The following is a 26,381-nucleotide window of genomic DNA, read 5'->3' on the forward strand; positions in this document are numbered from 1 at the left end:
CAAATGGCCACAGCAGCCAGGGCTGGGCCAGGCCGAAGCTGGGAGCCAGGAGCTCCATCCGGATGTCCCACGTGCGTGGCAAGAACCCAACTACTTGAACCATCAGTTTGCTGCCTCCCAGGGTGTGTGATAGCAGGCAGCTGGGCTGGAAGTGGAGGAGCTGGGACGGGAACTGGGCACTCTGCTGTGGGATCCACGTGTCCCAAACAGTGACCCAACTGCTGTGGCGCCCCCACCCCCGCCGTGTCCTCAATCATCACACCATGTCTCAGCAGCTACAGGGGGGCAAATGCCTCCCCAGGGCTGACGCTCGAGCTGTAGAGCGAATGACACAGAGGCAGGAGCCCCAAGGGCTGCCAGCTCCCTGGAGAAGTCAACCCTGGCCCTGGGGGCTGGAGGGCAGCCCCGGAGGAGCAGGCGAGAGATGGAGGGGTAGGGCCAGGTCCTGGGTACCCAGGGCTATGGTCTGGATTTTGGATTTTATTTAAGAGTCACAGGAAGCCGCCGAGGCCTTCTGAGTGGGCACTGATATGAAGGGGTCTGTGCAGGCCAGCGGGGAGGCGGAGGCAGTGCCAGATGAGACAGGGTGTCAGTGGCAGTGGCACTGAGAGTGGCACCAGGCCTGGCAGTGGCACGGAGAGGAGGGGGTGGGATTTAGCCAGAGAGGAGAGAGGAAGGAGCAGGAACCGGGCAGGCTCAGGAGAAAGCTCCCGTCCTCTCCGGCTGGCCGGATCCCGCACCCACCGACCTCAGTCCTTGGTCTCTGCAGGCGGAACGCGAGCTGTACAGGGTGGCGCTTCCCTGGATTTGTGCAGACAGAGGGGAGGGAGCAAGGAGAAAGGCAGTGGAAGAGCAGGAGCAGCCAGGAGCTGCAGGGAGCGGCCAACACCAGGGCCCTACCTGTCCATCCCGCCAGGCAGCAGCAGTGGCCGGTGACGGGGTCACAGCCGTCAGCATGGCTGCAGTCACAGTGTTCGCTGCAGTTCAGCCCAAACGTGCCGTCCTGTGCAGAGAACGGGAGGCAGGTGACCCGAGCTGGCCTTCCAGGGGCTCAAGCACCTCCACAGGATATGGACGACAGGGTGTGCCACAGCTCCCCAGGGGCGCGGGCGGACACTCGCCGTGACCAGAGACCCCCCAGGGCCACGCGGGAGCTCCAAAGACAAGCTCCGCTGCACAAACAGGAGTGTGAGGTTTGCAGGGGGAAGCCGTGCTCCTGCTCCAATCTAGACGACGAGGCTCAGAGAGCGGACGTGACCGTGAACTCAAACTGTTCACAGGGGCACTGGAGATTGTGACACACGGCCCAGAGGTGAGCGGTGACTGATGTGCGGGAAGAAGATGCTAACACGTTGGCTGTGAGCTCATCAGGTATCAAGAGCCACACCCCACACCTCTTAATTACGTTCCCCTTTGAAACACAGGACACAGGATACAAGCGGTGAGGTGCCCACTCAAGGCAACCAGGGCTGTGGCAAAGCTAGGGCGCGAGGCCAAGGCCGTGGGGCGCCTGAGGCCCCCGGCACTCTGGTTCACATCGGCTGGCTTCACTTTTCTGTACCCGAGACCAGGGATTAGGGGCGATGATCGGTTTCAGCCCCCACACTCTGTCATGGAAGTTTCGGCTGTTGGAACCCGGAGGAAGCTTGGATGCTACCCCTCAAGGAATGGGGCTCTGGTCGGGTGGGGGTGGGGAGGTTAGCAGGGGCTCTGCTGCAGCACTGTGTCGTGAGGGATTCTGAGGTGCACTGGGCTCAGGTCAGACAGCCAGAGACGGGCGGTACCATTCGTCAGGAGCAGGGAGGGGGAAGCCGTGCTGGCCCACCCCACCCGCCAAGTACCGAGGGCCAGAGTGGGGCGGGCCCTAGGGAGGACAGGACTAGGAGCCCGATGCCGACTGGGCCCTCTGTGGGCACAAGAACCTCAGGGAGGGGACCCACGCGGACACCCCCTGCTCAGGACTCACAGGGCAGGGCAGTTCACAGGTGGCTCCCAGCCAGCCGGGGGTGCAGGAGCAGGCGCCGTCTGTGGGGCTGCAGGCCGCCCCGTTGGCGCAGGCGCAGCTCTCGTTACAGTTCAGGCCCCACGTCCCACTGGGACACGGCAGGGTGCAGTCCGGGCCCTGCCAGCCTGCGGGGAGGAAGGGGGCGGTCATCTCTCCACCCAGGCTCAGCACAGCCTCTGGAGACAGACAGACAGACAGACAGACAGACACACACACACACACGCCCCTCCCGCAGTACGGCGCACGGCACAAACCATGCTCCCTCCGCGAAGGGTCAGCTCAGAAACGCACAGCCCTTAGGGAAGCTGGGGCTGGAACCAGGCCTCAGCCTCTGGGGTCTCACTGCTTCTGCGACAGGCAGATGGTCCCACCTAGGGCAGGGAACCTGCTGGTGGGGGGAGTGCACTGCCCCCCGGGGGTCCCGTCAGGTGCCCTGGCTGGCTGCCATTTGCCTGGCAGCTGCTTCCCCATGCAGGGGCTTCGCAGCGGCCCCGCCCCCTGCTCCGTTCTGGGTCCCTGCAACCCTGGCGGAGGTGACAGCTCTTCTGTGGAGGGCTCACGTGTGGGTGCCCCCCTTTGCCGCATGCCTCGAAATTCTTCCAGCACCACAGACGTGAGTCCCCCCAAGACACCCTGCGGCTGAAGGTGCAGGCGCGGTGGCTTGGCTGGGACCTGAGGAACACGGGCTCTCGGCCCCTGCACGTGGGTGGGTGGGGCCGGGGGCGGGGCTTGGGAGAAAGGGCACCTTACCTTCCATGCAGGTGCAGGAGCCATCGACTGGGGAGCAGGTGCCGCCGTTGCTGCAGCTGCAGACCGACGAGCAGTTGGGGCCGTAGGTGCCTGCCGCACAGGGAACCACACAGACCTCTCCCTGGGAAGACAGGGGGTACGTTTCGGGCAGAGGTGGCTGGGGTAGGCAGGATAATGGCTGGGAGGCACCTGCAGCCCGAGGCCTCGAGCTCTGGATTATGTCACCTTCCATGGCCAGAGGGACACTGCAGCTGTGACCAAGCGCCTTGAGGTGGGGAGGGCATCCAGGTGGGCCCACCGTAACCAGACGGTGAGCAAAGGCGGCCGGTCAGAGGGCGAGCCCGAGACGGCCTCCACCTGCCGCCCCCACCGCGAGGCGGCGGGAGAACGCAGCTGCCTCTCTGTGCCGGATCAGCCAGCCCCTTTCCCCGCCAGAGAGACAACGGGGAATCATCCGGTGACAGCCTAAAGGAGCAGGAAACAGGCGGCCAGCGCCTCCAGCAGGGGGCGCATTCTGTAGACATGCAGAAGCCCAGCCCAGGCTGCGGACCCACAGAAGGGCCCCTGGCTACTTTGGGGGTGATGGTTCAAGTAGTGGGGGCCCTGCTGCCCACGTGAAAGCTGGATGGAGCTCCTGGCACCACCGGCCTGGCCCAGCCCGGCCACTTGGGGAGTGAACCACCAAAGGGAAGCTCTACCTTCCAAATAAATGAAAATACTTTAAAAATTTTTTTAACTTAAGAAAAAAGACTCTCCCACTCAAAAAGCCCCATCGCTAGGCTGCCCAGGCAGGAATAGCTCTCAGAAGACTGAGGTGAGCAAGGCCTGAGGCAGGGGACAAGCAGTCTGCTAACCTGCAGGAGGCCCAGCCTTTTATACGGCTCCAGAGGGAGCCGATTGAGAGGGGTAAGAGCCAGTGACACCCCCTCCTCCCTGTGCCCGCCCAGGAAGCAGTTCAGAGCTGGGGGCAAGTTGCAGGGTCTGGGGGTGAGGAACCAGGAATGGGGACATCAGAGGCCTTGAAGGCCGGGAGCACTCAGTCGCTCAGACAAGTGGGGGCAAAGGTGGCGCAGCTGGGCAAGAGCTGAGCGTGTGGGCACGGGGCCGCCAGGGGAGGGTCTGGGGGTGTTGCAGAGTGTGGCTGGGAGCCTGCAAGGGCCCTGCCCTCCCTGCACCATGGGGCTCCTGGGGCCTGAGCTCATTGGAGGTTGAACTCCTGCTGCCTCCTAGGGGAGCCTCCAGCCAGCTTCTCGGGCCTGGGAACTGAGCTTCCTATAGCAATGTTTTGTTTTTAAGATGTATTTCTTTATTTGAAAGGTAGAATGGGAGAGAGAGGGAGTGCCAGAGAGCTTTTCCATCTGCTGGTTCATGCTCCAAATGGTCACAATGGCTGGGCCTGGGCCAGGAGCCAGGAGCTTTTTCAGGTCTCCCACGTGGGTGCAGGGGCCCAAGGACTTGGGCCATCCTCCACTGCCTTCGCAGGCGCATTCACTGGGAGCTGGATCAGAAAGGGACAGGTGGCAGCTTAGCCCACTGCGCCACAGCACTTGCCCTTCCATGGGAATCTTAACACAGAAGAGCTTGGGCCAGAGCTTGTGTGGACCCTGGTGGCAGTCCCAGCAGCGGCAGTGACAAGGTCAGAGTCAAGATGCTCACCTCCCACCTCTGAGGGTCCAAGGATCTGGTCTCACCCCCAGGACATGCACCTTTGGCAGAGGGGAGGCTCCTCTCCCTGCAGCCCCTTTTGCTTGTGCCCCGCCTGGAGGAGGGACTAGGGGGCAGGGTCCATCCCCCCGGACCAGGCCTGGGGCTCTGGGCAGTATCTTGTCCACCACCCATGACCTAGAGATTCCTATGATGTCACCCACAGCCAATCAGAGCTCCTGGCCAGCGCACACTGACCTGGGAGATCCCACAGAGCTCATTCAATGCTAATTAATCGTGGGGAGTGCAGGATTTCCCAGCGGTTTGCAAAGTGTTTAAAACTGCTCCTGGCAGCCTGCTGCGGCTGTGCAGGTGTCCAGCCGGGAGCCGCTGGCCGCGTGGGCTCTAGGGGTTCCTTTAGCTCTGACTCTCAGCATCTTTGTGTGTGGCCTGGAGAGGGGGTTTCAACCCAAAGGAGTGAGGGGTGGCGGCGTGCAGGCCCAGGGCTGGGACACCCTCCTGGGCCTCCAAGACTCACAGCCACTGGGTGGCCTCCTGCTCCGTGGATGCCCGGCCTGGGCACACACGTGCTGGAGCAGTGGGGTGAGAGCTGGACGAACCCCGGCTCCAGCTGCCCTGGTCTCACGGGGGAGGCAATGGAGGCCGGGAGGGCCAGGGCCTCGCCCAGGATCATGCGGCGTGTGGGAGTCGGGGTTCGCCCGCACTGTCCCTATCCACAGGGCCCTGCCCCTCTAGGCACACAGCAGGACACGGGCATGCACCCCAGCCCCACGCCCTGCGCCCCTCCCAGCACCTGACCGTGGAAGCCGAGGCGTTATTCTATCTTCCTTTGTCCACATCTCCCCTCCCCACGCCACACCTGCAGGGAAATCAGGATTTCTCCACCTCCCGCTGAGACAGGTCCCTGAGCTTCCACGGGGGACGGACGCCTGCGGTCCCTCTCAGCACCTTCAGCACCCCTGTGACCTCGTCCACCTCTCCAAAGGCCTATTAATTACAGGTGCGGCACTGGCTCCGAGCACCGTGAACTTGAGTTGAGAGAGCGCCTGGTGGACTGGCAGCCTGGGAGCCGGTCCCACACATGTCCTCTGCCCTCCCCTGCCACCCCGCACGGTGCACCACGTGGCCCCAACGGCGGTGGGCAATGACCCCGGGTTCTATTTGCTGGTCAAGTTTCTCCCCTGCAACACGTGGCTTTGCCATTAGGTCCAGGGTGGGAAAAGGAATGCACAGCTCGGCCTCATGTCAGAGCGCCTGTTTGCCTGGCGGCAGGCAGGTAGCGCACAGGTGTTTCTGGAGTAGGGGGCGTGGTCGGTCCTCCCTCGCGCAGAGCGGGAGGGGACCGTGCAGGTTCATCGCTGGTCCCCTTAAGGGCCCCTCTGTGGGTAGGAGGGTACTGGGTTCTGGACCCAGACCCAGGAGGCAGGCGGCTGGGCAGAAAGGACTTGGGGAGCAGCAGCCGAGGGAATGACCTTGAGATGGGATGGTCCCCACAGGACGAAGAGCCGGGCCCTGGCCCACGGTACTGGGGTTCAAGTGAGGCAAGAACACTAGCCCCGGTGACTTAGTCCCACTCGCTCAGTCATCCCGTCTACACAGGTTTACGGGGTGTCTACGCCAGCAGGGTCATTGTCCAGTACTGGGGCTCGGGACAGTGGGTGCTGAAATAATTCCAACACTCACGAAATGCTTGTATGTGTCAGACCTGGTGCTGGGCCACGGTGAGACCGCGGCGAGAAGGACAGAGCTTGTCCCCACCGCCTAGTGGCCGGAGGCGGGTGGCATTGGAGGGGCACAGGCGTTCTGCAGCCTTTGGGGGCCTCCTGCTCCCTGCTCTCGGCTGCCATTCCTGAACCTCCAGGCCACCCCTGGGGGCTGCTTTTGGTGTCCGATGTCGCCTCAATGCTGCCAGCACGCGTGTAGTGTGTGTGTGCACACAGCTCCTTGCCAAGCACGCTGCCAGCCCTGGGCTGCCACGCCGCTTCCCCACCCTCCCGTGCACCCCCTCTCCCAGCTCCGAGGGGTAGGCTGGTGGGACTCCCGAGCAGGGAGCCCCATCTATGATTTCCCAGGGAGCAAGAGCAGCACGTGGCGCACAAGGCGAAGCGGGAGCGGTTTGACCGAACACCAGTGTCTCCCACACACAGGAAACCTCACAGGACCTAATTAGGGCGTCACTGATAACAGCAGCAGCTGACAGCAGGTGCGTGTCGGGGAAAACGAGCTCTGCACAAGGCATGCAGAACAGAGAGCAGAGAGACGAGAGGGAGAGAGGCAGGGAGGGAGGCCACTGGCCATATCCAGTCCCCCTGGGGAATAAAGCCTGTCGTTCCGTCTGGCTGCCGCGGGGTGCAGGAAAAGACGGGATGAAGGTTAGGACCAGAAGTCCTCGGAACATTTCACTCTCACCCATGCGTGTCCCAAATGAGTCGGCTGCCAGTGACCTGAGGCCGCTCTGTACAGTTGTGCAAGGTGTGTACTGCACAACTCTAGAAGTGCCCCTCACAGGACAATCGTTGTGGGTGGCTGATGTCTATTAGACCTGCTTTCTGGAAAGATACTGGCAGACTGTCTTGAGAAACGGGTCCCTTTTTCTAAGGTGCACAAAAATGCTGGAAGGCTCTGTCCCCCCTGGGGGCCTCCTGGAGGAATGGGGACACCTCTGGCAGGTCCCAAACACACAGTCAGACACCTCAGGAAGCCTGAGGGGCAGCTGCTGTGGCCATGGAAAGACATTTGGGGTCAAGTTCAGGCTGCAGGACCTGGGGTGCTCCTGGGGCCCCTCTCCTGTGGGTTCACAGAAGCCATCGCCAGCTCATGAGGGCTTCGGGCAAACTCCTGAGGACGTTCGTGTTATGTTGGGAGGTTCCCAGAACCGGAAGTCCCCGAGGAGGTGTGTGCAGGGCATCTGCAGAATGATGGACAGCCCTGGAGGAGGGGCCCCGGCAATGCAGGGGCACGTGGATCTCAGCCGGGACTGATCCCTCGGCTCTGTTGCCTAGTGCTGGGGACACGAGACAAGAAACTGTCCACCCCCCTCGGGGCCAGGAACTTTCTGTTTTACATCCTTTGATTGTGTCACAGCCCACGAGGACGGATCATCTTCTAGAACCACCCAAGACAGAGGCCAGAGCAAGGCGGGCGTGGTGGCATGTGGCGTATTCCTGACCTGTGCCATGTGTGTCACATGTGGGCCCATGTGTGCTGCAGGGCCACATGCACATGCACACTGCATGTGTCGAAGAGCAGGGTGGGAGCAGGGCTGAGGCCCCGGTTTGGATGCTGGCTGGCAGGCTTCTCCCGCGTAAGGCCCAGGTCGTGTGTGATTTTGGTGTGGGGTGTCCTGTATCAGGCCTGACAGCTGTGAGGTCAGATGCTGAGCCGATCCTGGCCCCTGAGGCCCATGGTGATTGACTGCCGGGGCTTGGAGTGCAGTGTGCAGCACGGCCATGTTGGGCTCCCACTGTGGGGGCTGCATGGATGGGGCGGCGCTTGCACGCCATAGCCTCAGGGCCCTACTGTTTCGGGGTGAAGGCTGTGTAGTGTGGGCTCAGGGCAGTTGCATCTGACAGCGGTGACGGTGCTGATGTCCCCTGTAGGAACCAGGCCATGGGGCACAGGGGGACCTGCCGAGGCTGGGCGGGGCTGTTCACTGGGGTCTGAGTTTAGGAGACATCTGCAGTTTAGGGGACACTTCTAAGCTACCTGTGCAGCGGTGGCACAGATGTTTCCTGATGGCTCTGTGCAGGGGGCTGTGCCCGGCCTGGGGATGGGAGGGGGTGGAGGGTAGTGACGCAGGGATGGAGCAGCCCACCTGCCCAGCCCCTGGAGCTTTCTGCTTAGCAGAGGAGCCAGAACCTCCAGGGGGCACCCCAGAGCGGGCCTGCCTCGGTGCCCTGGAAGCTTCTGTCTGCATTTGCGTGAGTCTGAACCCTGAGCCAGAGAGGGGCAGCCCCATGCCTGCCTTTGGGAGGGGGATGGTCCTAGAACAGTCAACCCCCCACGTTTGTTGTTGGGGGGGCCTGCTGACCCCAGTCTGACAGCAAGACACGCAATCTAGCCAATTCAAATCACCTAAAGACGACCCCAACCCCATGCCGGACCCTCTGCCACACCTGCTCCCATCTGCTGCCCCCCCCCACCATGCCCATGCTCTCCCACACTGAGGCCAGACCCCGCCAGTGCACCCTCCCAGTCTCAGCCCAGTGCTACCTGGTCCGAAGCCCGCCAGAGACAGAAGCTCCCATGGGGAGCAGAGGCCAGCGCACGACCCTAGGCTGCAGTGGCTCCCCCTAGGCTGCTGCATTAAGCAAGGGCCTTGCCCTCCCTCCCTGTCCCCTCCAACACCACCTGTGCCTGAGGGCCAGGGAGCAACCCCACCCCCACCTGCCTGCTCCCCTGGGCCAGCCCCTGGGGGACTAAATCCCCCTGCTCCATGTGGTGTTTTGGGGAGCGAATGTGGAGGCGGGGCTTTCTGCTTGGTTGAGGCTCCACCCCCACCGGGAAGTAATTTATTCATGACCTTTCCCTGCACATCTTTCATTTTCCAGATATAATCAGGGATTCTGGCAGGAACCACCCCCCCCCAAGTGGCTAATTACTCTTGCTAATGACTGCAGGGGAGGTGGCTGGGAGGGCGCAGCAGGGGCAGAGAGCGCAGGGGCAGGTTCTTCTGAGCCCCAGACCCACAGACTCGTTGTGGAGCATCCACGGCCCTACCTCGTGCCCACAGCCCGGCGCCTGGACCGCTCCTTCCCGACAACCTGCTTTTGTGAGCTTTGCCCCAGGATCCCGCCCCAGAGTTTGCACCCTCGTTCTGCACAAGGTGAAGCCGAGGTACAGTGTGGGGAAGACCGACCAGGTCTAATGAGTGACAGGAGGCGGAGCCCAGGCTGGAGCCCAGGCGCGATGCCCTGGCTGGGCCTCTACAACCCACGCGGCTGGCCTGACGGGGACTGTGAGCCCTGGGTTCGAGGTCCAGCCTGATGTCCTCACAAGTCACCTTGGACGAGACCTGCTGTGCCAAACCACAAGCAACAGTTGTGAGCACGCTGGGGCTGGGGCCAGAGGCTGGGCCCACTGGAGGATGACAGCCCGAGGCTGGGGGCCACTGACGCCCCAGCTGAGACCCGAGGTTGCAGGGCCCCTCCCCTGGGGGAAGGCCTGAGAGAGCCCAAGCTGCTGTTTGCCCCGAGGTCACCGCCTTCTCCTGTGGGGCAGTTTGGGTTTGTGGCTCAGCACGCAGGCTCTGGGCGCACACAGCACCAGGCTCAGCTCTCAGTGGCCACTTAGCCTCTAGGGAAGGCGACTTTGCCTCTCTGAGCCTCAGTCTCCTCATCTGCGAAGTGGGCTTCCGAACAGCCCCTCCCTACGGGGTGAAACAAAAGGAGGCACCAAAGGCAGAGTGGTTGGTGGGGGAGGGGACACTGCAGACCCTCGCAGCACAGCACTCAGCGTGCAAGCCATCGTCACCCACTTGGGGTCCTTCCCCACTCTGGAGTCTCAGGCCAGCCCCCGGGCCCCGAGTGGAGAGACGCCTCACTCACGCCAGAGGCTTGGACAACCAGAACACCGGGGGTGCTGGGCGCCTGATCCTTGGAACTGTCCCCGCAGCGCGTGCGGCTGCACGGAGAGAGCTGCAGGCACTGGGCCCGGGACAAAGCCCAGCTCCGACTCCAGTCCCGCGGGCACTGATAAGGACATCAGGAACACAGCGGGACGGTGCGAGCAGCCACATTTATTTTTTAGAACAGAGGAGTCAGCAGTTTCTCCTAATAAAGCTGCAAACCATGGGGTCCCGCAGGGGGAGGGCCGGGCTCAGCTTTTGTGACATAAAACCAATTTTCCCTCCTTTGCTCTGTGGATTAATTGTCACCGTGGTTTAGCCTGCTTGCGGGGGGTGGGGTGGGGGGTGGAGCAGGAGGTTCTGGCTCCAGGGACAGCAAATGCGTGAGCTGGAGGTGACCGCTGGAGGTGACTGGGCTGGGGGCTGCGTAGCCGGCGCTCCGCCCCAGCTCTGTCGCCATCTGCTTTGTGACGGGGATCAGCCACTTGCCCTCTCTGACCTCTGTAAGGTGAGGGCATGCTATGGAAGCCAGAGCGGCCTCCCAACTCTGCCTTTCTGAAGAGCGACCCCTGACTCTTTGTGATGGGTTACAAACTACGTGCTTGTCCGTGTGCCCAGTGACACCGTTAATCCATTTTACAGATGGGAAACTGGGGCTCAAAGAGAGGTGAGTACGTCACTGGGGTTGCGCAGTCAGAGTGACTGACATGGGCCTCCACCCAGGCCTGGCTGACCCCAAAGTCCACACCCTTTTGCCTTCTCTGTGTCTTCCCTACAAAGCCACATAAGGAACGGTGGCAAAGGTGTGCCCACTCTAGGCTGAGCTTTGTTCTAGCACCGTATGTAGTTGATCTCACTGGACGGGAAGCATAACTCTGCAACATTGTATCATTATGGGGCCTGCGCTGTGGCGTAACGGGTGAAGCCACCGCCTGCAGTACATCCCATAGGGGCATCGGTTTGAGTCCCAGCTGCACCACTTCCAATCCAGCTCTCTGCTATGGCCTGGGAAAGCAGTGGGAGATGGCCCAAGTCCTTGGAAACTCCACCAAGGCTACGCAGCAGGGAATGGGAGCTGGGATTTGAGCACGGCAGTGCATGCATGTAGGGAGCATGCACACATGTGTGTGTGCATGTTCATGTGTGTGCAGGTGTGTGTTTCTGGTTCTTTTCTGCCATTTTGCACTCTAGGCGCTCCCTGGCTCGCATGGGCACAGCAGCTACTGGGTGAATTCCTCAGGCCCAGCCCAGCCACCAGGAGCATCCTCTCTATGATAATTAGGAAACTGGTCAGGGGTGGGGGCGGGGGCCATGAAGCTGGGCTGCTACTATTTAGGCTCACAGATGACAGCTGTCAGTCAGAAGGGGGCAGGCACACACACTGTCCACATGTCACCTGGCTGCGACATTCAGACTACACTGTGTCCCGCTACACCTGTCCTCACGTGGGGGCCAGCCTAGAGGCAGACACAGGCTCCGACCAGCCAGGGAGGCACCTTTAAAGGACATCAGCAACCTTGGAGGACAATTCAATCAGAGCCTCAATGATGCGGATTTTCACAGCTCTCGCTGGCTCCTGCCTCCCCTGGGCCCCGGGCGGCCGAGGCCTGTGTGCACGCCACCGACAGCACAGAGCAAAGAGAGAAAAATGTGGCCAGGAGTTTGTTCATTTGGGTGATGGAGCGCCGGCTCCGCTCGCCAGCACGCCTGGTTCAATAACGGCAGACAGGGCTTCAAAAAATTGCAGCATAAATAGATGAGCCCTTTAAGGTAATAGAAATGCTGTCATCTGGGGAGAAATAATGGGCCCCCAGCCCTGCGGGAGGGGCCTGCGGCTCCCGTGCCCCGCCCCCACCTCCTGAGCGCCCCACAGCCATGGCAGTGTACATGGCCAAGGGCTGGCCCGAACGCCCCTTATCTCCCAGCCACCTGGGCTCTGTGCTGCGAGGATGCGGCCAGGAGGCTGTGTGGACAATGGCATGTGCAGCCCTGCCAGTGATCTCCCAGGCTGTTCACGGCAGGCACCGTGGTGGCAGTGATTAGTCCTGGAGCAGGCGAGGAGGTGCCGACAGCCTGGCCACCTAGGTGAGTCCTTAATTAAGGAAAGCAAAGGCGGCCATCAGAGGTGCAGGGGACGCTGGGAAATTGGCTCACCCCCTGGGATGAGAAAGCTCATGCTCAGGTCTGGGGAACCTAGGAGACCCCAGGAACCTTGTGCGTCCCAGCCAGAAGGAAGCTTCAGCCAACTCTGCTCCCTTTCCCCCACCCGCACCCCAAACAGGACGCGCGAGCCAGGGCCGGGCAGCCCCTGCAGGCAGGAGGCCCCTCGGGGTAAACAGCAACAGGCGCGGGGCGGCTCCCAGGACAACAAGGACGTCACTGGCACCTCTGCTGGACACGAACACGCTGGGCATTCCAAGGGCCTGACCTACACCACTGGCGTCCGTCAGGCCAACAATCCTGTGGGCTTTGGTAGTTTTCGCCATCACATATAGCAAAACAAGGGCACAGAGAGGTATGACATCCTGTCCAAGGTCACACAGCCGCCAGAAACAGCAAAGCTGGTGTCTGTAGGCAGGAAGAGTCCCTGCATTATCACACCGCAGTCCTGCCCGAGGAAGATGCTCACGCCATTGCCCAGAGAACCCCGAGGTGGTGTCGGGGGACAGCTGCCCCTCTCCCGTTACTGCGACCCGAGTATCTAACTTCAGAAAAGCCAACAGCTACAGATTCAAGTCCCTCTTGGGACGTTCCATGCTTGCTTCCTGTAAAGGCCACGTGGAGACTGGTGTTCTAAGGATACTGCTCCTCCCAAGGATTTCATTCAGCTCAAAGAAGGGTTTGTTGAATGAGGCATTCACGCAGTAGGTGTGGTGGGGTGAATGGGGGTTAGAGGGAGGCGCGTGCTGTCTTCAGACAGACAGACCCTGAGTGTGAACCATGTGTTGTGGGAACAGAGAGGGTGCAGTGGTTAATTTTGAAGGGAGGAGAAAGGGGGGAGGGCTTCCAGGAAGAGGCAGCCTTTATTCTTAGCCTGAGAAGCTGGGAAGGATTTTCATAGACGTGATAAGGCACAGACGGAGGCCCTGTGTGGATCCTGGATGCCGTGTTTGGGGAAAAGCGCATTCCCTGTGGCTGCCACACCCCACCTGAATTGACAACAGGACTCACTGGGGGATGAGATCAAGTGTGGGGGGACCCACTGATGTTGGAGGCAGGTTACAATGGTGGGTGCGCCCGGGGCACCCCAGCCCAGGTGGGAAGGAAGGGCCTCGCTTCTCCAGAGTCCCAGCAGGACTGCAGGTGTGCCAGGACCTGTAGCCCTCCCACAGCACTGTCCACCCTGGTTCTGCCTGGCGTAAGGCCGGGGGAGCTGTCCAAGGTTCTGAAGCAACAAGGCTCCGACTCCCAGCCCTGCCACTGGGACGATGGCCACGCGCCACTGTTTCTGTCCAGTGGAGAATTTCATTCCCATTTTACAGATGAGAAAGAGGAACACAAAATCCTTTGCCAAATCAGAGCGATGGATCTGGAGTCTTGTCTCCCACCAGGCAGCTCCAGTGCAATCCACCCAGGCACGCCCTAAGTGACCCCTCTGCTGCTGGCCAGCTAAGGTATAAAATGTCCCAACAGTCTCACCACCTCTGTCCCTATCTCTGTTCCCTGGAACTCCACAGGTGTGCCTTCCTCAGGGTGACCCACAGGTCCTTGGGTGCTATGGAACAGCAGTGTGTGTGCCCCTGGCTCTGCTCTGCCACCAACTCCCAGGTGCAGCCCATCCTGACACTCCTGGGGGTCTGGGGGAACCAGTGTCCCCTCACTGCCCTCACAGTTTGCTGCTTTACCAGGTGTGGGAGGCACTGAGCCGAGAACTTTCTACCTGAAGACTCCCACTCTCACAGCAAAGTCTCCTTGTAGCAGACAAAGGCATCAGGGCTCAGGAGTGACTCCACAGCAGGCAGGCAGGCCAGGGATTGGGAAGCCGGGACTTGAACTTGGATTTGTGTGGTTCCATGGTGACCCTTCAATCAAGACTCACCAATTAACGGATGAAAGCTCGGTGGCTCCCACCACCGCTGGCTTGGTGATCCTGGGAGACTCCAGTGTGAACCTGAGCTCCTCATTTCCAAACTGGGGAACACAACAAATGAGAGTGCATGCAACAGGCACCCAGTGAGGGCTCTGCCTCTGCCCATGTCCCCGGTCCTCCATAGCCAGAACAGCCCTGTTCCTGAGCCCCCAGGGCCGGCTCTGTGCTGCCTCAGCAGCTCTCCTCATGGTTACGTTGAGCCCAAGATTTTTGTCCTTCTGAGAGTCACAAAGCTGTCCCGGTATCCTGGGAAGGAGCCTCAGCAGGGGGAGCATGGGTATCAGGGGACCGCCAGGGATGCGCACAGCTGTCACCACGTTGGCCACTCACATCCAATGGCAGGCAAGATGGATTCCTCCCACCTTACAGAGGGGGAGACTGAGGCCTAGAGGGCAAAGCGATGAGCCCAAGGTGACCGAGCCTTGGAGGAAAGTCTCCAGCTACTCAGAAATGGGCACTGCTAACTATGGCTGACCGTGGGACACTCTGGGGTGAGTCTCAGCTGAAGGGGCTCCACTAACTCCCCCCAGCGCTGACCAGAGCTGGCTCCTGGCGGAAAGCTGCACTGGTCCCGAGGCTGGGGCGAGGGCGAGAGGAGTGAGTCACATGGGGTGGGGACACGTGACTGCCCTCTCTTCACCCCGTTGGCCTCTGCCTGGCACCTGACAGAGCCGCAGCAGAGCTTTGCCAGGTGTAATGAGGCTGCACAGGAGGAGGTGGATGGGAAGTTGAGGGGTCTCACCAGGGCGGTCTGGCTCACAATCTGTCTTAGCTCTGAGCCCCAGGCAGGCGGGACTCCGTGGCAAGATGGTTCTGACCAGTGCCAGGGAAGAGAGGTCATTTGCATCGAGATGGGGAGGCGGAGGCCTGGGGGCAGGGGCCGCGCAGGCGCTCACCTCCCCGGGCCCTCCCCTCTCCCTGTTTCTGAGGAGCAGTGGCTAAGCAGGCAGCAAGAAGGAGCAGGCAGGCAGCCCCTGCAGTGGGCACGGAGCCCAGGGGCTGGATGCGGGCACACTCCTTCAGGCTCCTGCATGCCCCCACTCATCTGTGGAGTCCCCACGGCAGGCTCTCTCTGGGGTCAGCTGGTCCACCTCTCCCTGTATTCTCAGCTTTCCCAGAGGGAGGCGCAGGCGAGCTGCTTGCCCAGCATCACAGAGCAACCCTGTGGCCCAGCGGGGACTGGGCTCGGGCTGCCCAGCTAGCTGTCACTCAGCCACGTGTCATTTTTGACCCCAAACAACCATTCTCTCCCACCCAAACTCCACATCTGCGTGTTCCTGTGGCGGCTACGGACGCAAACGCACATGGAGGAGAGGGAATGAGGGAGGAAACCTCTCAGGGGAGCCGGCCTCTCTCCCTTCCAAAGACGCCAGGGTTCATTTCTGCCCAGGTTCTTCTGCACGGGGAGGGTGCTTTGTCCCGAGCCCAGCTCTGCAGATCAGTAAGAGCCTGACCTTAAAGAACATTGTCACTGGGTGAGCCCTCACAACCGCGATAATGACAGGGTTTCCTTGGAGATGGGCAGATCCACACCTTGCAGCCGTGGACCACACCCCAGACTGGATACATCAGAGCCCCTGGGGGTGGGGCCCAGGGCTCAGTTTTCATAAAGCAAGCCCCCTTCTGGGGGGGAGGGCTCCGAGTGGAGAACCACAGTGGAACATCGCTTTCCCAGCCAAAGTGACAGCACTGTCCAGCCACACGAGCCTCACCTTGGAGCGAGCTTGACGTGCAGAACCTCAGACCTGCGTCAGGCTACTGAGCCCAAGGCTGCAATTCCCAAAGCCTATAGCTGCTTCGGAAACTCACTAGCAGGTAAGAAGCGGTGCCACAGGCCCTTGTCTATCCCATCTCTAGCCGGCCACAACCTTGCAAAGTGGTGCTCTGTTTCACAGGTGAGGAAGTGGAATCCAAGACAGATTAAGCCACTGGCCCAAGATGGCCAGGATGTGGCTCTGATCTGGTGCCTAAGGCCCCCTTCTTGTGACTGCACCAATCACTTCCAATGATGCAATATAAAATCTGGCCATGGGGGACCCCTGAGTGTTGGGGTGCTCGGACCCAGAGAGCACGCCTGCCTTAGAACACAATTCCACCCCCAAGTTCAAGTTCTCAGAATCAAAGCTCATACAGACTAGCATAATTCATGAGGAAACACAAACAGTCAACAAACACATGGGGAAACGGTCCCTCTCCTTAGTAATCAGAGACAAGCAAATGACAGCAACACTGAGGAATCATTTTCTACCCCTGTAATTAGCAAAAAAAAAAAAAATTAATGTTAGCTCATTTGTTCCAACATAGACTCATTCTGCCTGGCAGGCGAGGACAGTGATATGATAGCATCCATCAGGGGCGCACAGGAAGCTGCCCAGGGTTCCAGAGCTGGGGGACAATGGAGAGACCCCTCCCTCCTTCTACTGCTTTTCCCATGACAAAGCTGAGCTAGCCCTGTAGGAGCAGCCCCAGGGCCTCCCTGGTTACAGTCTCCACCTTAGAGGGAGATACAAGGCGACCCTTGCACTCGGCCCTCCTGGCTGCCGGGCCACACTCCGGAATGCGCCTGGAGGTAGGGGTCATGGAGGCCGGGGGAGGCCCAGCCCATCTTACCATGAAGCCCGGAGCACAAGTGCAGCTGCCAGTGACGCTGTGGCAGTCGGCACCGTTCTGACAGGTGCAGGGCAGCCGGCAGCCGTCGCCGTAGTAGCCAGCAGGGCAGGACTCATTGCAGTGGTGGCCAGACCAGCCTGGCTGGCAGGTGCAAGCTCCAGTCACCGGGTGACAGCTGAGCAGGCGAGAGAAGGGTGACAGGGCAGTCTGGTCAGTGATGCAGCCAGGTCCCAGCCTCCACCCACCGTGAGTCTGGTCTGCCCAGCGTGGCGGGATAAAAGGACGCTGAGGTCCCACTGCTCAATGCCTGATGACTGTTTTTCTTCAACCAGGAGATGCCAAGGCCACGTGGTTTTATTACCGCCAGACACCAAGGCTCACCGTGGTTATGCAACCTGCACACGGCAAGGAGGTGGCAAACGCAGGGCTACAACGTGGATGTTTCAAATCTCAACCAAGTGCTCTTTATAACACAAATGCAGGGACCCAAGCCAAGGGCCACCTCCTTCCTGCTGTGGCTTGTGGGCCGCCACCCCACTCCTTACCCAGGGCAGATGCCTAGTGTGGGGACAAGCGCGATAAGGCAGTGATGAGACCCAGAGGCCCTGCAGATCCGGGGTCCCCTTGGGTGAGGTCTGCACTGAAGACCCCCGCCCCACTCCTCTCCACCTTGGTTGGAGGCAGGGGCTGCAGGGTGCGACCTCTGGAGAGCAGGGCGACTTCTGGCCAGCAGCCTCTGAGTCAACAGCCAATCAATGGCCCCTCGCGATCAGGGGGTATGAGGTGTGGTGACCAAGGGCTGCTCAGAATCCCCTCCAGAGCATAACTGACCCAGCCCCAGCTGCTGGGCCTGCAGTCTGGAGGCCACATCTCTCAGCAGGTGCTCCCTGGTGGGCAGAGCCCAGCTGCTCAGGTGGGCTCACTCCTGGGTCCCTCTGATGGACACCATCACTTCAACGCTCCCTATCTTGTCAAGCCTTCTTAGAACCATGCCACGGACCAAGACGCTCCCGCCCCGCCCTCCCTGGCTCCTTCCTGTGAGTCAGACCTGAATGGTGGTCTCACAGCTCCCTGTCACCCCAGCTGCTGCCCCATTTCCCCCCAAGTCAATCTCTTGCTCTTGGCCCAGACAGACACACCAGAGAAGGTGCTGGATGCTACAGACCCACTTCTGACTCCCTGTGGCACCAGCTAAGAGGAGTGGGCAAGGGAAGCTGCCTGGAGCTGGCGGGAGGAGCTGGGTGCCAGCCTCATTCCACTAAGTTCCATGAGGACAGGGGCTTTGGCTGTGGTTCGCTGGTGGATCCCCAGTGGACCGGCTCACACGCCTGCCTGATTAGGTATTTGTGGATGAATATGGCTTTCAGGACACAATTATTTTCTGTGTCTGTCCATGGTTTTGCATCTGTACCCCCTGCCAGGCTGCAGCCCCCTGGGGAGAGCCCTGCCTCTCTCTGCTTTACCTCTGGGACCCAGCAGGGCTCCTGGCACTCAGGAAGTGCTTAACACATATTTGGCAAATGAATTAATGAACAAACTAATTGTATGAAGCCTGGCCAAGCTGCTTCTCATCTGGGGGCCCTGATTCTTCTCATAGGAAGTGAGGGGGTGGACAGACGCGGATAATTCCTGAATAGTAAAAGCAAGCAGCTAATAATGGTTTTTGGAAAACGTTGCGTCTCGTTCATCATCAAGTCAAAACAGCAGTCGGGTACCGCTCTTTTGCCCTCAAAACAGTGAGGGTTTTTCAAAAAGTGCTGGCAGAGGTTTCACAACAATTTGGGGTTCTGTCTCAGGAGACCTAAATGCGTTCCCTCTTTGGTCTTGGACTTCCATTTCTAAGGATCTGACCTCAGGAAAGCATCGCGCTGACAGAGAAAGATTTATGCCCAGAGATGTTCCCGGAGGCATTATTTATAACAGTGGAAAATGGAAGCAATTTGAATAATAATAAATAATGTGCGACGAGGCTATTAAAGCACCAGGCACTTTCTTCTACACGGATTTCTCGTCTTTCAATAAGCCTGCGAAGGAGGCGTGCGCATCTCCAGGTTACAGATGGCACCCGGAGGTGATGGGACCTGCCCAAGGGCACACGGCTAAGCCAGGGGATGGCAGAGCTGGGAGTCCAACCCTTACTCCGCCTTATCTACCGGTCCACTGCCTTACGCCGCCTCTGACGACGGGATCCCGGGAAAGCGAGCCAGGGCCATCCACGGGAAGCGACTGCTTTTCAAAGTCCTTCCTGATAGACGGTCAAGTGAAATTAGCCACAACTATGCAAAGTCACCATCTGAACAAAAGATGGTGGATGAGGTACAGACACGAAGGAGGAACAAATGGCAATAGGATGACTTTAGTGCTTGTCTCAGGTTGAGAAATTGAGTGACTCTGTTGGGTTCTTTGTAATGTCTGTGCCATCTAACTTGCCCAAACTGAGCATCCATCATATGTACAATTAGATGTTCAGCAGTAAAAATGGCAAATACAGCAGAGCGAAGAAGGAGGCTGAAGAACAAGTGTTGGAAGACTTTCTGCCCTTCACGGTTCCAGGAAAAGTCCTCCCTGAGCCCCGAGCGCTGTAAGCGGGTGACAGCTGCCTGGCCACCCGAGCGGGGCCGTGGGGCAGAGACTCCACTCGGGGGCCCTGGCCCTCAGCCGGGTTCCCGCTTTCCAGGGGCCTCCCTTGAGGTTTAGGGTTAGAGACATTGGCTCAGTCAAGGTCACCAAGGCTGACCTGCTGGGACCCAGGAATGACCGGACAGGTCTTGGTCAGCTCTGTTCAGCCCCAGCGATCCTGAAAGGATGCAGGTACCTTTCTGCCTTCCCCACTGATGGCCCCCTAGGCTCTCTCTGCCATGCTCGCCTGGGGCGGCTCTCATAGCACCCTGCAAGAGGCCTGCGGCATGCCCAGAGCACGCCTCTGTGCCCTGCGTTTCCCACCTGCGCCCTTGGCTGTCGGGGGTGGGGGTGGGGGTGGCCGAGGGGCATGTCGACCTGCTAATTTTACTTTATACTCCGAGGCTCAAACCACATTGGACATCACGCCTTTCCTTCTCCTTTCATGTCCCTGCAATTATATTTTTTTTTTCTGTTTATCTATTGAGAGAGAGAGAGAGAGAGAGAGAGAAACATATCTGCTGGTTCACTCTCCAGTCTCTCAAGATCGGGATTAGGCTGGGCAGGGGCCAGAACTGGAAGCTGGGAATGGGTGCTCCATCCAGGGCTCCCACATGAGTGGCAGGGGCTGCCTCCCAGGGTCTGCATGAGCAGGAAGCTGGAGTCAGGAGCTGGAGCCAGGATTCGAACCCCGGTACTCCAACATGAGATAGGAAGTCTTAACCGCTAGGCCAATGCCCGCTCCCTGCGATTCTATCTAAGCACAGGGCATCCATTTTCTTGGATTGATTACTGTGTCCCTCAGCAGGGGACTCATCCACCCCTTGTCCTGGCCTCCCCCCAAATTGTCCCCGTTCCCTGGCTCCCACAGCCAGCCAGAGACTGCTGGTGAGGCTCAGGCGAAAGTCACAGTCACTGGTGTTTAGGCTTTTTCCATTCTTCCTGCTTTTCTTTTTTTTTTCCCTCCCCCCCCCCTTTTTTTGTGTGCCTCTTTTCCCCAGACACAGATTAATCACCAGGTAATAGGAAGGGAGACGGAACAATGCAGGAATCTTTTCAGAGTGGGTTTTTCTGCCTCTCTCGTGGCCACTGTGGGATTCTATCAACACTGCCTGTTGGCGGAATGGAATCTCTCCCAGGTAATACATGGTCCCGGCTGCTGGAATTGGTCTGTGACCTCCGACAGCGGAGGGGACGAGCGAGAGGCTGACACACAGGCTCGCTCATTCTCAAGGTTATTGCTTTAGGAGGCAGAGTGGCTCCTTTGTGTGTGCTGCAGAGAGCTGACAAAGGGAGTGAGGTGCTGGGGACAGGCACAGCCACCTCTGCCTCCCCAGGGCATGGCAGAGAGAGGCAGGGGCTGGCGGGGAAGGGCTTTCTGGGGTTGGGGGTCGGGGAGAGCTCAGGGCTCCGTGGCGGGGGGCAGGGCGGCCCGCTCTGAGGAAGCTGGGGTGGGAGGGTGAGGCTAAGCTTCCAGGGACCTCATGCTCCAGCTCGTGGGGAGTGGGATGGAGTCCTCACTACCAAAGGACTTTCCTGCCCTGGGCTGATGAAAGGGATGAGCACATTGGGAAACTGAGGCACGGAGGGGAGAAACATGGCAGACACCTGCTTAGACCTGGGAGGTCCGAGGCCACAACTTTCCTGCCTTGTGGTTAGGAGTCATGAAGTCATGCCTGTGCTTTCCTCAGACCCCAAGAGAAGGCTCCGTTATGGGGCAGAGGCTCATGGGAAGAGAGCGGACACCCAGGACCCACACTGGGGATGGGAGGAGCCCTGTCCCCATGTCCGCGAGCGCTAAGCCAAGTGCGGCAGGAGGGAGTTCCGCCAGGCCAGCGCTCTCAGCCTCCCCAACACTTGGCTGTGCCTGGAACCACATTTGGGTGTCCGATGTGGGCGGGGGACGGAGGGCTGCTACTGGCTTCTGGCTTCCAGTGGGCCGGGGTCCTACTGACCGTTCCACGGCACACCAGCCAGCCAGCCCCAGATGCTCCCGGGTGCCGGGCTGAGCAACCCTGAGCTGGACCCGACCACACACTTGGGGGCTGTCAGGGGCTCGGGCACTGGGGCAGTGTGCCAGGAGGAAGAGAATAAGTAGCGGGGCCGGCGCTGTGGTGCAGGGGGTAAAGCCATGGCCTGCAGTGCCAGCATCCCATTTGGGCACTGGTTTGAGTCCTGGCTACTCCACTTCCAATCCAGCTCTCTGCTGTGGCCCGGGAGGGCAATGGAAGATGGTCCAAGTGCTTGGGCCCCTGCACCCACGTGGGAGACCTAGAAGAGGCTCCTGGCTCCTGATTCCTGGCCCCTGGCTTCGGATCAGCACAGCTCCGGCCGTTATGGCCAACTGGGAGTGAACCAGTGGATGGAAGATCTCTCTCTCTCTCTCTCTCTCTCTCTCTCTCTGCCTCACCTTTTCTCTCCATGTACCTCTGACTTTCAACTAAATAAATAAATCTTAAAAAAAAAAAAAAAAGCGCAGCCATCAGCACTGAGGGCGGGGCTGTTGAGGCTGAGCTGGGAGACCGCCTTCACCCGTGCTGAGCCTGCAGGCTGCAGAGGCAGGCAAGCCGGGCGCGTCCTCCGCGAGCCCAGGCAGCTACAGAGCTCCTCGCCGGCCGCTGCTGGGAGCCGCTGCTGGGACCGCCGCTGCCTCCCCTCCCCGCGACCGACCGACGTGACAGGCGTTAAAGACGGCAAAGCAAACACTCATTAATATTGGATGGGCTGAGATTAGCGATGGGGAAGAGGGAGTCCTGCAGATGAATAATGCAGTGAGGAGTCCGTCAGAGGGAGCAGACATCGCGCCGAGCCCAGCCGTGCAGGCACGGGAGGACAGCGGCAGCTCTGTGATTTGGGGCTTGGTTGGATCTCAGGGGTAGGGACCCTGCCTGAGCTGGACCCCAGCAGCAGCCTTGCTTCCTGGGCCTGAAAAAGCCCACGGCTTCCCAGCAGGGGATGGGTCACGTGGGTCTCTGGTGTTAAAGCACCTTGGAGCTTTCACCCTGCCCTCTAAACCCAACCCACATGCCACCTCCTCCAGGAAGTCTTCCCTGACCAGCCCCGAGCCCCCAGTGGCTACAGTTCCTCACAGCCCAACCCTGCAGGCACTCAGTTTATTGAATGAATGACTGAGTGAATGCATAGGCCATATCCAGGCCAGCTCTGCTGGCTGCGCCTGCCTGGCACCAGCCCAGCCGCTGGGCCCCGGGGACCCAGGGCCATCGTGGGTGAAGCTGCACACACATGAGACACTTCTGCCTGTGACTCCCGGAGGCTCCATGTGATTTATGAGGAAACAAAGGCTGGAGATGCGGAGGGGCTGAGGCTGAGGCGTGGCAGTCCCCAGGAGCAGGGCTGCTGGCCAAGGGGCGCGCTCCACCCGTGTCCTGCAAATGGCAGCAGCTCCTGCCGACAGCCCCGAGCTGCCCAGTAGCCCAGGGGAGAAGGGAATCTTCTCCCAGTGCTCACCAGGTGGGGGCCTTGACCCAAGGGCACTGCCCACTGCGCCATGGAGCAGGAAAAGGGGCGGCCCAGGGCGGCTTCGGCTCCACAGTCAGGCTCCTTTGGAAGCCGGAGTGGAGCCAGTGCCTGCCCAGGTGTCCCCAAGCCCCAAAGGCCACAGAATGCTCGCCCCGCACCAAGGCTCTGATGAAGGACTCTCTCTCCTCTGCCTCCACCTTGGCTGGAAGCTGGGGGGGGGCATCCCTCCCTAGGTCCCAGGAGAGGCCATGAAGAGTCCCAAGACCGACCTTGTGTGGCTCAAGCCCCTCATTCTGCCCGTGTGGCCCCGACCCCGGCTATCTGCTGCGTGTGTGCGGGAGGGGGGAGGTGCTTTTCCAGGACAATGCCCCCAGAGCGTGGGCACCCGGAGCCCTGCAAGCACAGGCCCCAGGACCGGACAGCCCGGGCCTAGCCCACCCCCGCTCCCTCGGGGGTCCCCGTGCACACCCCCTGCTTCGTATGTGATAGCTCCGATGGACACACCCTGAGATGCAGGCAGCCAGGTGTGGGGGCAGCGGCAGGTGGCCTGGGCTCCGGTCCTGTCTCCACGTATGGCCTCGGCTTCCTTCCCCAGCAGTGGGCTGGCAGCTGAGGGCCTGTCTGGAGGGCTGTGCTGGAGTGGGGGGCCATGGCCCACGAAGCACCCCCCTGCACACCCGAGCCCACCCTGCCTCGGCCGCACCGGTCCCCTCTCCTACCTGACGGTGTTGTCGGCGTCACAGGGGCAGGGCGAGGCGCAGCCCGGGCCGTGCAGGCCCTCGGGGCACAGCCGCTCCCGGCAGCGCGGGCCCTTGTAGCCGGGCTCGCACTCACAGGCTCCAGTGGTGGGGGAGCACTGGCCACCGTTGTGGCACTCACAGCGCTGCGAGCACTGGAAGCCGAAGGTCCCCAAGGGACATTCCTCCTGGCACCTGTGAGACAGCAGAGGGGCTGAGCTTGAGCTGTGGATGGGGTTCCCTCACCTGCCCTTTGACATCCCCCCAGCATGCACCCCTCCCTGCCCGCAGGCCTGGGCCTGCTGTGTTCCACCGCCATGGCCTCCTCCTCCAGGAAGCAAGCCAGGGCTTAGCTCAATTGGGTCTGTTCTCTCTGTAGCAGGTCTCCTTAGTACCCCAGCCAGGAGTTTGTATTACCCGGTTTCACTGACTGCAAACTGTTTTGTTTCACTCTTTTTTTATTGCTGTTATAAAGACTTGCTGGGGTTTGAATGTTTGTGAGGTTCAGAGTAACCCCCAGTGCCACAGGCCCAGAAAGGCGGGCCGTGTGAACAGACTCATCCTGGGAGGGCTGCAGAGACCAGCCAGCTCTCTCTTTTGGCCTTGCACCCCTCTGCCACGTGAGGACACAACACTGGAGGTGCCATCATGGAAGCAGACCGGCGCGCGGGGTGGGGGACCCTCGCTGTACCCAGAACCTGCTGGCGCCTTGGTCCAGGACCCGGCAGCCTCCAGGACTGTGAGAATAACTGTGTTGTCCATAGACACCCCGGGCTCTGGGGCTTTGGTGCAGCAGCACACATGGCCTGGGACGAGACGCGACAGGGAAGTCCCAGTGGGAGTGCTGAACCGGTACCTCCGTGGCAGTGAGTGGTTCACTGCGTGGCGCGGCCACCACCCCGTCCATCACCACAGCTCCTTCCTCTTCCTAAACAGAGCTCTCCCCATGGATACCATGCACCTGGTGTCTCGGAGCTGGAGTTGAACATCTTGGAAATCAAGTCCGCCCGAGAGCGGATGGCGTATCTTGGCTTCTTGGTGTCTTGCTTTCTTGGCAATACAGAAACCATGTTGCATTTTAGCCTGCTACGCCACAGTGCGGGCCTCACATTGGAAGTGTTTTAATGGCCACACCTCTCCATTTTTTCTGCTGCTCTGCGTGAGAATACTTCAAAAGGTTTGAGGAGAAATGGAATGAGATGATGGGGTGCAGTGGGTTGGCTGTCTGAGACAACAGCATCCCACAGGGACTCTGATTCGAATCCAGGCTGCTCCACTTCCGAGCCAGCTCCCTGCTAATGCAGCTGGGAGAGCAGCAGAGGATGACCCGAGTGCTTGGGCCCCGGCACCCACGTGGGAGACCTGGAGGAAGCTCCTGGCTCCTGGGTGTCTCTCTCCTCTCTTCTCTCTGTCACTCTGCCTTTCAAAAAAAAATCTTTTTCTTTTTTTTTTAAATTAAGTTTATTTTGGGGCAAAAATGTTTTGAACTCCATTGGTCTTCTCTTTGTTGTAGGCATTCTCCGTGCCCTGTTGGAAGGCCCCCTTGTATGTCTTCTACAAAAACTGGGAGGGCAGGGACGACCGGAAGTATTTTAAGAGATCCAGCCGCAGCTTCATTATCGGAGACGGCTGGGGCGGCTCCAGAGTGTGGCTCCCGCCCTGTCTTCTCTGCCTTGGTTGCTGTGTGCCTGGAGTGGCCGGGAAGGAGGACAGTGACGGCGCCTGGGCTTGGCAGCTTCCTTCCTTGCACAATGCGATGCCATTGGCTCTGTCCTCTCAGAGCCACGGTGGCAGAGGAAGCTGGCAGAATGGTGGAGTGGCAGGGGCACTGGAGCCAACGGCTCAGGCTGTACAGACAGGGCCCAGGCCCCAAAGCCTGGCCCCGGCCCCTAAGGTGGCACAAACCCCTGTCCCCTTCCCCCCTGGGGCTGAGCAGGCACGGGCAAGCCAGGCCAGGGCGACGGCTTCAGGCTCCCACAGTCGGCAGGTGGCCACGATGACCCAGATGGTGTTCCGCAAAGGCCAAGGCTCCCCCCACCACCACAACAAGGGAAGAAGGGGGAGTCTGGAGAAGGAATGGGAGGTGGAAGACAGGAGGGGGGAGGCCGGGGGAGGGGGGAAACTGAGGCAGAACAGGAGGACGCAAAGCAGCTGCAGGCCTGCACAGTGCAAGCGCCAACTCCTGTTGCCCCGAAGCCCCTGAGCTTCGCTCACCTCAAGGCCAGGAGAGGAAGGCGCCAACCCGGAGGCACCTGCTGCTGCTCCCTCCCTTCGCCCTGCCCGGCAGCAGGCCCGGGCACTTCCCCACGCCACCTTATTTTTGGGGTGACCAAATCCACAGCCCCAGAAAAAAGAATCTGGAGGTGAAATATTGACAAGCTAATCCATTTACATAAACAGCCGCTTTTTTGTTTCCTACTCACCATTTAAACAACTTATTTATTTAGAGATCAAGCAAGGACTGCTAATGAATTTTACACAAAGCACGCTAATAACGGGGCCTGCGGAACAGAGGGGCAATCACAGCAGGCATTAGTTCTCTACTTAAACATCCTTCCTTTGCAACATATCAATCTAATGTGTCCGATATTGCCATTAACAAGCAGATACATTGCTCAATTAAATTACAAAATGAGCTGCACAACCCTTCTTACGTTTCGTGTTTAATTTGCGCTGGATTCTGCCTATCCGGGGAGGCCTGTGTTATTATGCCCGCTCAAGTTTAATATGCTCGCGATGATTTGGGGTGGCTTAATGCAGCTGTCACCTACAAAATTAATGGAGGCAATTTTACAAAATATTAAACACCAGGCAGTCCGCTTCGGTGGGAAACGCAAATGCTACCCAGCCCTCGGAGGG

The 26,381-nt window shown here is 59.9% G+C and overlaps 1 protein-coding gene across 18 annotated transcripts in view; it reads right to left on the reverse strand.

The window, feature by feature from the left end:
• MEGF11 (multiple EGF like domains 11) overlaps window positions 1-26,381 on the reverse strand; it is a 320,058-nt gene that overhangs the window by 50,047 nt on the left and 243,630 nt on the right. For all 18 annotated transcript variants that reach the window (XR_007910143.2, XR_007910144.2, XR_007910140.2 and 15 more), the window contains 5 exons: window positions 23,505-23,717; window positions 16,687-16,861; window positions 2,756-2,876; window positions 1,967-2,130; window positions 901-1,003 (listed from right to left, as the gene is read on the reverse strand). Coding sequence is in view for 12 of the 18 variants with exons in the window: in XM_051821840.2 (XP_051677800.2) it covers window positions 901-1,003; window positions 1,967-2,130; window positions 2,756-2,876; window positions 16,687-16,861; window positions 23,505-23,717 (776 nt within the window). In the remaining 6 variants the exon portion in view is untranslated. The remainder of the gene's footprint in view (window positions 1-900; window positions 1,004-1,966; window positions 2,131-2,755; window positions 2,877-16,686; window positions 16,862-23,504; window positions 23,718-26,381) is intronic.

Source organism: Oryctolagus cuniculus, chromosome 12 (assembly GCF_964237555.1).
Source record: "Oryctolagus cuniculus chromosome 12, mOryCun1.1, whole genome shotgun sequence".
Lineage (NCBI taxonomy): Eukaryota > Metazoa > Chordata > Mammalia > Lagomorpha > Leporidae > Oryctolagus > Oryctolagus cuniculus.